The sequence below is a fragment of the Coenobita brevimanus genome, chromosome 6, assembly GCF_032717465.1.
Source record: "Coenobita brevimanus isolate Jiangsu-jjx chromosome 6, ASM3271746v2, whole genome shotgun sequence".
NCBI lineage: Eukaryota > Metazoa > Arthropoda > Malacostraca > Decapoda > Coenobitidae > Coenobita > Coenobita brevimanus.
In genome coordinates this window covers 25,333,397-25,344,559 of record NC_136959.1, presented here as the reverse complement: position 1 = coordinate 25,344,559, position 11,163 = coordinate 25,333,397, and the positions used below count along the sequence as shown (strand labels likewise).

The 11,163-nt window shown below is 43.9% G+C and overlaps 1 protein-coding gene across 1 annotated transcript; it reads right to left on the bottom strand.

The window, feature by feature from the left end:
• Nucleotides 1–5,515: 5,515 nt before the first annotated feature.
• Nucleotides 5,516–6,385, bottom strand: LOC145400674 (uncharacterized). The gene is made up of 2 exons (XM_080273114.1): nt 6,164–6,385; nt 5,516–5,920 (listed from the first exon to the last, which is right to left on the bottom strand). Exons 1-2 carry the CDS (start codon nt 6,383–6,385, stop codon nt 5,516–5,518), a joined length of 627 nt encoding a protein of 208 aa, XP_080129240.1.
• Nucleotides 6,386–11,163: the final 4,778 nt, after the last annotated feature.

Genomic DNA, 11,163 nt, shown 5'->3' with positions numbered 1-11,163 from the left:
CATCTGTCCTGCTGATATTTTCTTTTCATATTTGAATATAGCACCTGCTGATTGTTACTGATGGCTTATTCAGGATCACATGGAATTATCTGTGCTTCGATAAGTTGCATAAATATGGTAGAGGTTGGATACGGGGCATTTATATCATAACAAAATAAATTTTGCTGAAACGGCTTTGGGTAGTTTTGCTGTAAACACATTAGTGTATTGCTAAGATAAATAAGAATAAGTTAACCAAAATTTGGTATTCCAGTGTGTTTCGTACGCAAAATCCAGTTTAGCTGATCGAACAAAACATTCAAGCAAATTTGTTTTTGACAGTATGCCATACTGTCTACTTGTACAAAATGGTTTGTAAATGTTAGAAAATCTTGTTCAGCAAAACCCATTTGTTTGATGAAAAAATCTGTGTGTGCACGTTTGTGTGTGTGTGTGTGTGTGTGTGTGTGTGTGTGTGTGTGTGTGTGTGTGTGTGTGTGTGTGTGTGTGTGTGTGACCGGCTAAAGCTCCCACGCAATCCTCAGGTAGTCCATCCTCTCAGCCAGGAGGATGCATGTGTGATCCCCTAGACTTGCAGCGTGTGAGGTAAAAGTGTTATGGCTCACACCCACATACGAGTTCTTGACGCCTCCGCACAGTGGAGGTAGTGGAAGCAAGGATATTGCCAGGATTCGTTGTGTGTGTGTGTGTGTGTGTGTGTGTGTGTGTGTGTGATTTTCAGGTATCAATCGCTTTGCAGATAATGGGGGCTTCCAACTACGAGTGTTTCTAGATACAGTACTGAAGGTTTCCAGAAATCTGATTAAGAGTGACAAATATGCAAAAGCCATTACGGATGTAAGCTAATCAAGCATGGTTAAAGCATGGAAAGCAGATTACAGAAGCCACCACTTCCTACAGCAACCACCGGAGTTGGAATGAGTGGCGTGCGTCTCTGTGCAGGCACCGGACTATGCTAATACAGCGTCCTTATGCTGGCTGCATCACATGTCAATTGGGTACAGCTGACAACAGTTGTCTTGGATCAGAGTAATGGAAGAAATGCTTTTGTGGGCAATGAGCATGAAGAAGAACCACCCTCAATGGACAAAAGTGAATTATTCCCATCTTCCTCCATTCATGAGTGTTATACAACACGTACATAATTAAAACTTCATAGCTCAGTTTAAAAGCACGATTTTAAAAACAAGTAAGAAGAATTCAGTCTTTCTTTCATTTTACTCGCATGTTGTAATTAATTAATCAAGTCACTACTCATACTTTCAACCTGTGATGGGCTGTGATCACTGAGGGTCCCTGTTAGCTACGTGACCACCACCGGGATTTTTTTTATGTACCAGGGGTTACTGCTTCAGGAGGTAGTTAATGAACGTCTATGCCCTGAGTCGGACTCATAAATAAGAAAAAAAAAGGCTAGTATTTTCTAGGCATTTGAACACACGAATTGAATCATTTGTGACATGCGCTCGTTCCTTGAAATTCTGGTTCCTCTTCGTCTCCAAAAACTCTTCAGACTCTTTAGATTTCATGATTATATTCCACAGCCTCACCTTTTTCCCAGGCAGTTCTCTCTAACTCTTACCGTTTAATCTTTGCTAATCACGTTTCAGTTTTCCTCATTAAATTCCTCAGACTATTTTGCTCTACCCATTAGACGCATCAGTCCTTGTTAAACTCTTCAGACTCTTAGTTCTTCACATCAGATGCTTCACACTCTTGGACTTTCCTGATACTTTACTTCATCTCAGTACACTCTTCAGACTCCGGGAAAACCGTGGCTTGTGCGGACGAGAACAGGCGGATGAGAGTGAGATCATGATATGTATAATAATGGTAATGTTTGGCGGGAATCATTTTCTTGTCAAAGACTCTCTCTCTCTCTCTCTCTCTCTCTCTCTCTCTCTCTCTCTCTCTCTCCCCACTTAATATTCCTGTAGTTTTTTGTGTTTTTTTATTGGCTCTTGTGGCTGTAGATTCTCTCGTCTGTGTCCTACTGTTTTCATTCATCCCTATTTTACATCCTAACTAAATTCTATCGCTTGTATAGAGCTGGCTGTACTTCCCGGCTACACTGAGGCCAACGAGGGAGGCAGCTATAGGGGTAATGGGGAGGAGGGCGAGATCTACAGTAAGTGACGCTGGAGAGAGAGAGAGAGAGAGAGAGAGAGAGAGAGAGAGAGAGAGAGAGAGAGAGAGAGAGAGAGAGAAACCAGGTATTCCTTGCAGATGGTACAACAATTGCCACAGACTCGTTGGTAAACTTCGGAAGATAGCCTAGCATTTGCGTTTGAAAGAGTTTGCAGGGAATTGAAGGCGAACGTGAGAAGTAAATTTGTATGATGCAGCAGAGGACGGAGTTAAAAGATAATTATATGAGTGACATTAAATGGGGAAGATTTGGAGGAAGTGAAGTGTGTGTGTGTGTGTGTGTGTGTGTGTGTGTGTTTTAATGGTGGTAGCAACATATGAATCACAGGGACCTGAATAACTCATAGGCTAAGGGAGGGGGCAAACGTATTATGGGCGCTGTGAAGTGTGTGGAGGGAAAAACAACGTACATTCAGGCAAAGATGGGCACTTATGAATGTACATGGCGCCGACAATGCTTTGTTTATGCAATTCGTTGGCCTAGAATGATAGGGAATAAACAGAAGTGGAAATGGAGTGTCTAAGACCTATATGTAAGTTAAGATGATTTCCAAACGATGGAGTCGAGAGCCATGGGTGACTGAGCCAGAAAGACAGTTTTTCGTCTGTTCGTTCGCGTTCAACATGACTAAGGTGTAAGATGAATCCTGTCTTGTTTTCTTAGTGGTTGACACGCACAAGTCCAGTGACACCTGATGAGTAAGCGGATTAAGGCTGTCCAAGGACTGAGCCTATAAGGATGTACATCCAAGGAATGGTTGGAGTTTACTGATAACAGTTTCACTCAAGGGCGATCAAGGCTGGTTACCCATGCCTTAGTTGTCAGGACTGAGGAGCTTAACCCCTGGCACGTACACTCCTGATGGTGCAAAAAGTGGAGTGGATCAAGGCTGGATGGATGAATTTTTTTCTTTGTATGCAGATAGATAATCGACTGCACAACTCTGAGTGGTAACCATCAACTGCTTTGTTCATTTTTTACAGAGAGTTTTTTTCTTAATTTTCATTTCACATTTTCCTTCGCTGAGCCTCATATAACACCGATAGTAATCAGTCACTTAATAATGACCTTTATCAAATACTGGCTACGATGATCACTGTGTATTTAGCTGTTTCTCTTCTTCTTCGTCAGCTTTATTTACCCATCTTTATATGGGGTCGCTGTTCTTGATGAGCCTCTTCCACCTGCCTCTATCGCCTGCCATGTTGGTATCCAGACCCTTCTTTCTCATATCCGCCACTATGCAATCTTTCCACCTTATCTTGGGTCTTCCTCTCCTCCTCCTTCCCTGAACTTCCATATCCAGTGCTCTCCTCTCGTCACTTTGTCCATCGCTCTTCATGACATGGCCGTAACGTCTAAGTCTTGCCTCTTGTGTCTTTTTCGAAACCTCCACCACCTTCACTGTTCCTCTGATCCTTGCATTGCTGATTCTGTCCTCCCTTGTCACTCCACACATCCATCGCAACATCCTCATTCCCGCTGCTTCCATCCTCCTCTCGTTTCCTTTTTCACAGGTAGTGCCTCCGCCCCGTACGTCATTGCTGGTCTTACCATAGTTTTGTACACCTTCCCCTTTAATTTCGCTGGCATTCTCCTGTCGCACAATACTCCTGATACGTCTCTCCAACTTCTCCATCCTGCTTGGATTCTTCCCATTATTTCCTTATCTTCACTACCGTCTGCTGATAGGGTGGATCCCAGGTATTTAAATGCATCCACCCTCTTCAGCTCCACACCTTCCAGCCTAATACTTTCACGTCTATCGTGCACCTGCTCTGTACACATCATACATTCTGTCTTTGTTCTACTTATTTTCATTCCTCTACTCTCCAGTGCTAATCTTCACTCATCCAGCCTGCACTCTATCTCTTCTTTTGACTCACTCACCAAAACCTTATCATCAGCATACATCATGTCCCACGGTGTCCCCAGTCTTACATCCTCTGTCAACATGTCGAATAGGATGTTGAAAAGGAAGAGGCTCAGCGCAGAGCCCTGATGCAGCCCCACCTCCACTCCAAATCTGTCCGTCATGCCTGGTTCACTCCTCACTCGCGTCTTAACATTACTGTACATTTCCCTTGCAAGTCTTACATATTTTTCCGGTACTTTTTTCTCTCTCAAACATCTCCACAACTCATGTTGCGGTATTCTATCATAGGCCTTCTCTAGATCTATAAATACCATATGTAGTTCTTTCTGTAGTTCTCTATACTTTTCTGCCATTTGTCTCAGTATGAATATTGGGTTCGTTGTTCCTCTTCCCGGCATAAAACCAAACTGACCTTTGGCCACCTCCACCTCCAGCCTTAGTCTCTCATCCAGTATCCTTTCCCAAACCTTCATTATTTGTGATACCCGGTGGCGGTTTAATTCCACGATAATTCCCATTAGCGCCGAAGTGGTGACATGTAGAGGTGTATGGTATGTAGGAGGACTGCTGGGCCTTGATAGCAGGCTGTGAAGCCTATGCCCAGAGTCGGACACACACACACAAAAAAAAAAAAAAAAAAAAAAAAACTCTTGTACATCTCCTTTCTCCTTGAAGATGGCTACCAACACACTCTCCCTCCACTCATCTGGTATCTCTTCCTGCTTCTCTATCTTGCACATTAAATTCCACAACAAATCCACTCCCGCTTCTCCCAGGGACCTCCACGCCTCCACCAGGATCTCATCTGGTCCAGTTGTCTTGTTGTTTTTCATTCTTTTAAGCGCTCTCACCACTTCTGCTCTCTCTACACATCTCGTAAGACCTAGGTATGGTATTCCATCATCCTGATGATCCCGTGGGTTCTCCTCATTTAGTAGGCCCTCAAAGTACTTCTTCCAAAACTCTTGTACCTTCATCTCATCGATTAGCATCACACCATTTACATCCTTCATTTGCTTCACATGATTTACATCCTTTGTAGACTTGTTCCTAATCCTTGTTATCCTGTATATTCTCTCCTTCAGGTGTTTCCAGCTCCTCAAACATATCACGACAAGCCTTAGCTTTAGCCACTGCCACTGCTCTCCGTGCTAACTTCTTTACACTTCTATACACCATCTTATCCTCCCACGGTCTGCTTTGCTCCCACTGCTTCTTTGTTTCCTTTTTAGTGCATTCTTAACGTCTTCTCTCCACCACCATTCTTCTCTAGTTGTACGTCGCTTTCCCGATGTTTATCCAAGTACTTCTCTGGGCACTCCTCTCACGGTCTCCGCATTCTCCTTCCACCAGTCTTGAACTCCCTCTATATTTACGTTCACCCTATCTAGTACCTTAGTCTTGAACTCTTGTCTCTTCGCTTCCTCCTTCAGTGCCGTCCATCGAATCCTCTTCTCATACCTCTTCCTTCTTTTTCTTGGTCTTTTTAGCTACACATCCATCACTAGCAGCCGGTGTTGTGGTGCTACGTGATCACCTGGTATAACTTTACAGTCTTTTATCTCTACCAGATTTGATCTTCTGTACATAAGGTAGTCTATCTGGGTAGAATTTCCTCCACTGTTATACGTGATGATATGCTCTTCCCTCTTGCAGAAGAAAGTAGTAGCAATTGCCAGGTCAAAGAAAATGGCCAGATCCAGTATCCGTTCACCCTCTGCATTTACATTTCCAAGCCCATGGCCTCCATGTATCCTCTCAGTTCCTTCATTATCTGCTCCAACATGTCCATTCAGATCCGCGCCCAGCACCACTCTCTCCTCCACAGCAATTCTCTCCATCTCACTTTCTAGCTTTCTCCAGAACTCTTCCTTTTCTTCATCTGTTGATCCTGTCTGTGGTGCATATGCATTAACCACATTTATTATACATGCCTCATATATTAACCTTACTGTTATCAACCGATCTCCTCCTCTCGCCACTTCAGTCACATATTCTTTCATTTTCTGCATCACCACTATTCCAACTCCATTCCTTCCCTCTGCAGTTGCACTACTATAATCAAGTTTGTATCCATCTCCTAATTCCTTCACCTTGTTACCCTTCCACCTGGTCTCCTGCACACACAGTATACTCACCCTCCTCATCTTCCTCAGCTCCACCACCTCTTTTGCTCGACCTGTCAAAGTCCCAACATTCAGTGTTGCCACCCTCACGGCGACAGGAGCTCGCTTCTTTAGCCGCGCTCGCTCATGGCGCGGTAGCCTTTGCACATTCCCAGAGGTCGGGCGATGCCCCTGTGCGTCGCTTATAACGGGGTACGCCCTGACATGATCCACTATTCCTCGGTTGTGGCTCATCATGGTTTTGGCTTTTATTTTACTGGCCCACAGCCCCTTCTGATGCCAACCCTCCCCATTTATCCGGGCTTGGGACTGGCATAGAGTTGTGCTGGCTTGCACCCCCTATGGCTGGGTTTGTGTATTTAGCTGTTTGTCATTAGGAAATACTGAACCCTTTTGACCAGTCACTGAAGATAATTATCGTTATGAGGAATACTGGCTTATTACAACATCAGAGGTCTTTGCTAGCATGTCATATATCATCAAGCACTCATTAGTCTGTTAACAGTATTATGAGAAGAGTTAGTGCGATTTTTCCTGGCTCACTGGACTCCACACTGGATGGACAGATATGTCTGTGTCCTTTATAACATTTACTAGCAAGGGTACCCGGCATTGCCGGCCAAAAAGGCGAACACACTAATCTTTCTTTCTACTACAAAAAGACCATGGACCTCTTTTGCCTCTGAAGAGGGATTTTAAGAGATCCAAGAACTTTCTATTTCAGCTTTGGCAGACTAACGCACAGTATTAATTTGTGCACACTTGTTTACTATTACCGGTGACCTCAAATGGCCTCGGAGGTCAACCTCACATGGCCTATGTCCGAACTGGAGGTCATGTGAGTCTTCATGACAAATATTGGGTTGCAGGGGTAGCCTACCCTGCGTTGCCCGGGCCAAAAAGGCGAACACTCTACCGATGACCTCAAATTACCAAGATCTGAAATTTGACCTGCCTAAAACCATCCCTGGGTCACCCTGATTCAAAATATATATGGGTCTGGGGGTGTTTGGACCTTGGTTTGGGCGTGATTGAAGGACAAACAAACAAACAAACAATGCAGATTTTTATTATTTGTATACTGTAGATTAGTCACTAGCCGGGGCACCCTGCATTGCCCGGGTAAAAATCTATGATCGTGCATACCACAATGCCTCGGACCCAGGGCGGCCACTACCTCTGTGCGAGAGGGCCCTTGGGACCCGATACACACTGAACTTATGATTGTCACTAGGCCCTTTCTCCCAGGAATATACTCCTCATGGACCTGTTTCTACCATGGACTTATTTTCTCCACTACTAACCCACCCACCCTGCTCACCCATCCACCCACCTACCCTTCCTTTTCTCCCACTCATCTTCCCCACCCACTCACCCATATTCACCCATCCATTCTGCCCACCAACTCGCCCACCCAAACTGCTTCACCACGCACATCCAACCCTGCCCACCCACCTTCCCCCACCACACCCATCAATCCACTCAACCCAGCCCACCCACCCCACAAAACCAGCCACCTACTCGATCCGTTGCAGCTAATAATGATACGGTTATAGAAGTAAAAATGTCAATGGTAATTGTTTGCCACATCCCCACCATGTTGGCTTGAATTTTTCTAATCAGTTCTAATCTTGGCCATCAGAGGCATCACTTTAGCAACTGTAATGTACACATTTATTTCGTTGAAAAAAGTTACCTCTGTTAAATCTATTTAGAGAGTTTTATATTCATCCCTCTCCATTTCCATAGAGGACAGACAAACAGGGAATAGATATCTTCTTTTATATATAAACGGATTATATGAACCATCAATTAATCTGAATAATTTTCCGTGAGTCTTAGCCTCGAATTTACACTTGAGTTTCTGTTCGTCCCGCCTACGTCGCTCGTCCAGCCTGCTCTACTTCGAGACTTTGAAAACTGTAGCTAGACACACCGAAAAGTGAGGTTCCATTTTGAATCAACAGGGGGGCACTAAGGAAATCCTCCTTTTTGCAAGTTCAATAACGTTTCGTAATATTTTAGCAGATGTAACGTACACATCTAAATTCTCCGTGAAAAGTCACACCTGTTATAATTGCTTAGAGAGTTCTACAGTATAAGCATCCCTCTCGATTTCCATAGAGGATGGACAGAAATTTTCTTTATATCCATCTATCTATCTATATATATAATGAATTTTATTTTACTTCAGCCTCTCTTCAGTTTTTGTTGTTTACTAATGTCGTCTCTCTCTCTCTCTCTCTCTCTCTCTCTCTCTCTCTCTCTCGGCGATTCTATTGGTGAATGAGGAAAAAGAAGCAAAAACGTCTATAAAAGCTGATGATTCTTTGTTTCTCTTTTAGTGAACCACCATTATAGGAGATATAATTGATTATACACACACACACACACACACACACACACACACACACAAACCCACAATGAAGGGTATAGTATATGAAAATCAACATAGAGACAAAAGTCAATGGAGAAGAATCACTTGACAAAGGAAGAAGAATGTGAGAAGGAAGAGTGGATATAGAAGAAAATGAATAGGAACTGAGAAAAACTGAAAACAAAATAAGGCGGCAAAAAGGAGAAGAGCTAAGTGATGTCCTCACGTCCTCACACTGAGGGAAGGTGGGGAAAAATAAAACAGAGAGGGCAAAACTGTCCAGACTCACTGTACAGCAGGGGACTCTTCGGAAAGTAGAGGCTCACAATAAACACTAAAAATATCATAGGTAGTCATAAAGAGATGTCCGTATCAGTAACACAGCTAGCCCTAATAGTCCAGGAGACGGGTGCTTTTTTTTATAGCTGAACCTTGCTTTAGGGTATATACAAGGTTTTTTGGTTGTTTATTGCTCTCCCACATGTCCTGAACAAGAATCCGACGGATGCCAATCTGGCACCCTTGGGCAAAATTTTTTATAGGGGCAAATAAGTACCCCCTCCTTTATAAGCGATTAGGTCAGCCGTTGTAATATTCAGACACTGCTCCCAGTTTCATCTTCTTGAAGTTAAGTCAATGAAGATGTGTTCCTAAGAGGGGAGCATGTCTGCGGCCATGAAGAAGGACCTTGGAATGCTGTGTTTCAGACCAATTCGGGGACCAGACATACATCCGGTATGGAAAAGCAAGAGGAGGACTTGTTTTTTTTTTTTTTTTATGCAAGGAAGAAGGAACCAAAGGCCATGAGCCCGCAGTAACAGCTCCCTCCAAGAAAAAAACAAAATACAATAGAGAGCCAAATTCAAGATTCGATCATTTTGAGATGCCTGGACACACTGCGTTTGAAAGACTGGAGATCATAGGCAGCAGGAAATACAGACAGAGGGAGACAGTTCCAGAGTTGACCTGTTGCATAAATGAAAGACTGGAAGTAACGGTTAACTCTTGCATAAGAGAGTTCGACAGAAAAGGGATGAGAGTTTGCTGCCAGATGGGTGCTACGCGCCCGTCGTAGAGGTGGAAGAATGCAAGCAGACAGTTCAGAGGAGCAGTGACCATTAAAGTAGCGACAGACAAGAGATAAAGATGCAACAGTGCGGCAGAGACAGAGGTTGAAGGGAGTCAGTAAGAGGAGGAGAGTTAATGAGACGAAAAGCCTTTGACTCTACCCTATTGAGAAGAGCTGTATATGGGGAGCATCCCCACACATGAGAGTTGTTCTCCACACAGGGGCGGATAAAACCCCTGTATAGAGTCAACAATTGTGCAGCGGTAAAGAAAGAGCGGAGTCGGCTTAGCACACCCAATCTCTTGGAAGCAGATTTTACAAGAGATGTTATATGATCTTTCCAAGATAAGTCCCGAGTAAATGAAACCCCAATCATGTTCAAGGATGACGCAGGATTTAGCTGAATATTATTAAACATTAGTGGGTATACCTGTGGAAGATTTTGTTGGGTTGATAGGTGTAAGAACTGAGTCTTAGATGCATTAAAAACAACCATATTATTTTTACCCTAGTCTGAGATACGAGCCAAGTCAGACATTAGGTGTGCCATAGCCTCATCCCTTGTTTGTTGAAACTGTTGAGATGGGCGTTGAGGGAACCGAATGGAAAGGTGAAGGGTGGAGTCATCAGCGTATGAGTGGATAGGGTTAGATGTACAGCTTAGAAGATCATTGATGAATAAAAGGAAGAGAGTTGGTGATAGGACAGAGCCCTGAGGAACACCACTGTTGATAGATCTAGGAGAAGAACGATGGCCGTCTACAACAGCGGCTATAGAACGACCAGAAAGGAAGCTAGCGATGAAGGCACAGATAGAAGGATAGAAACCGTAGGAGGGCAGTTTGGAAATTAAAGATTTATGCCAGACTCGATCGAAAGCCTTTGAGATGTCAAGTGCAATGGCAAAGCTTTCGCCAAAGTCCCGAAAGGAGGATGACTAGGAGTCTGAACGGTAGGTGAGAAGATCGCCAGTGGAGCGTCCCTGACGGAACCCATACTGACGATCGGAAAGAAGGTTGTGATAGGAAAGATGCTTAAAATTTTTCTATTGAGAATTGACTCGAAAACTTTTGAAATACAGGACGTTCAAGCAATTGGACGATAGTTGGAGGGCTGGGAGTGGCCACCCTTCTTTGGGACTGGCTGAATGAGAGCAAACTTCCAGCAAGAAGGAAAGGTACAAGTTGACAGACAAAGGCAAAAGAGTTTGCCTAGGCAGGGTGTAAGCACAGAAGCACAGTTCTTGAGAACAACAGGAGGGACCCCATCAGGCCCATATGCCATGTTAGTATTGAGGCCAGTGATGGCAGAAAATACATCAGCTGAAGACATTTTAATGTCAGCCATGAGGAAGTCAGAGGGGGAAGTGATGGAGGAACAGCACCGGGATCGTCTAAGGTGGAATTGGAGGAGAAAGTCTGTGCGAAGAGATCTGCTTTATCAGTAGAAGAAATAGCTACAGAACCATCAGAGTAGAAAAGAGGAGGGAAGGATGATGAGGTAAAGTTGTTAGAAAGGTTTTTGGCAAGGTGCCAGAAGGAGCTGGAAGAATTCGAGTTGGAGAGT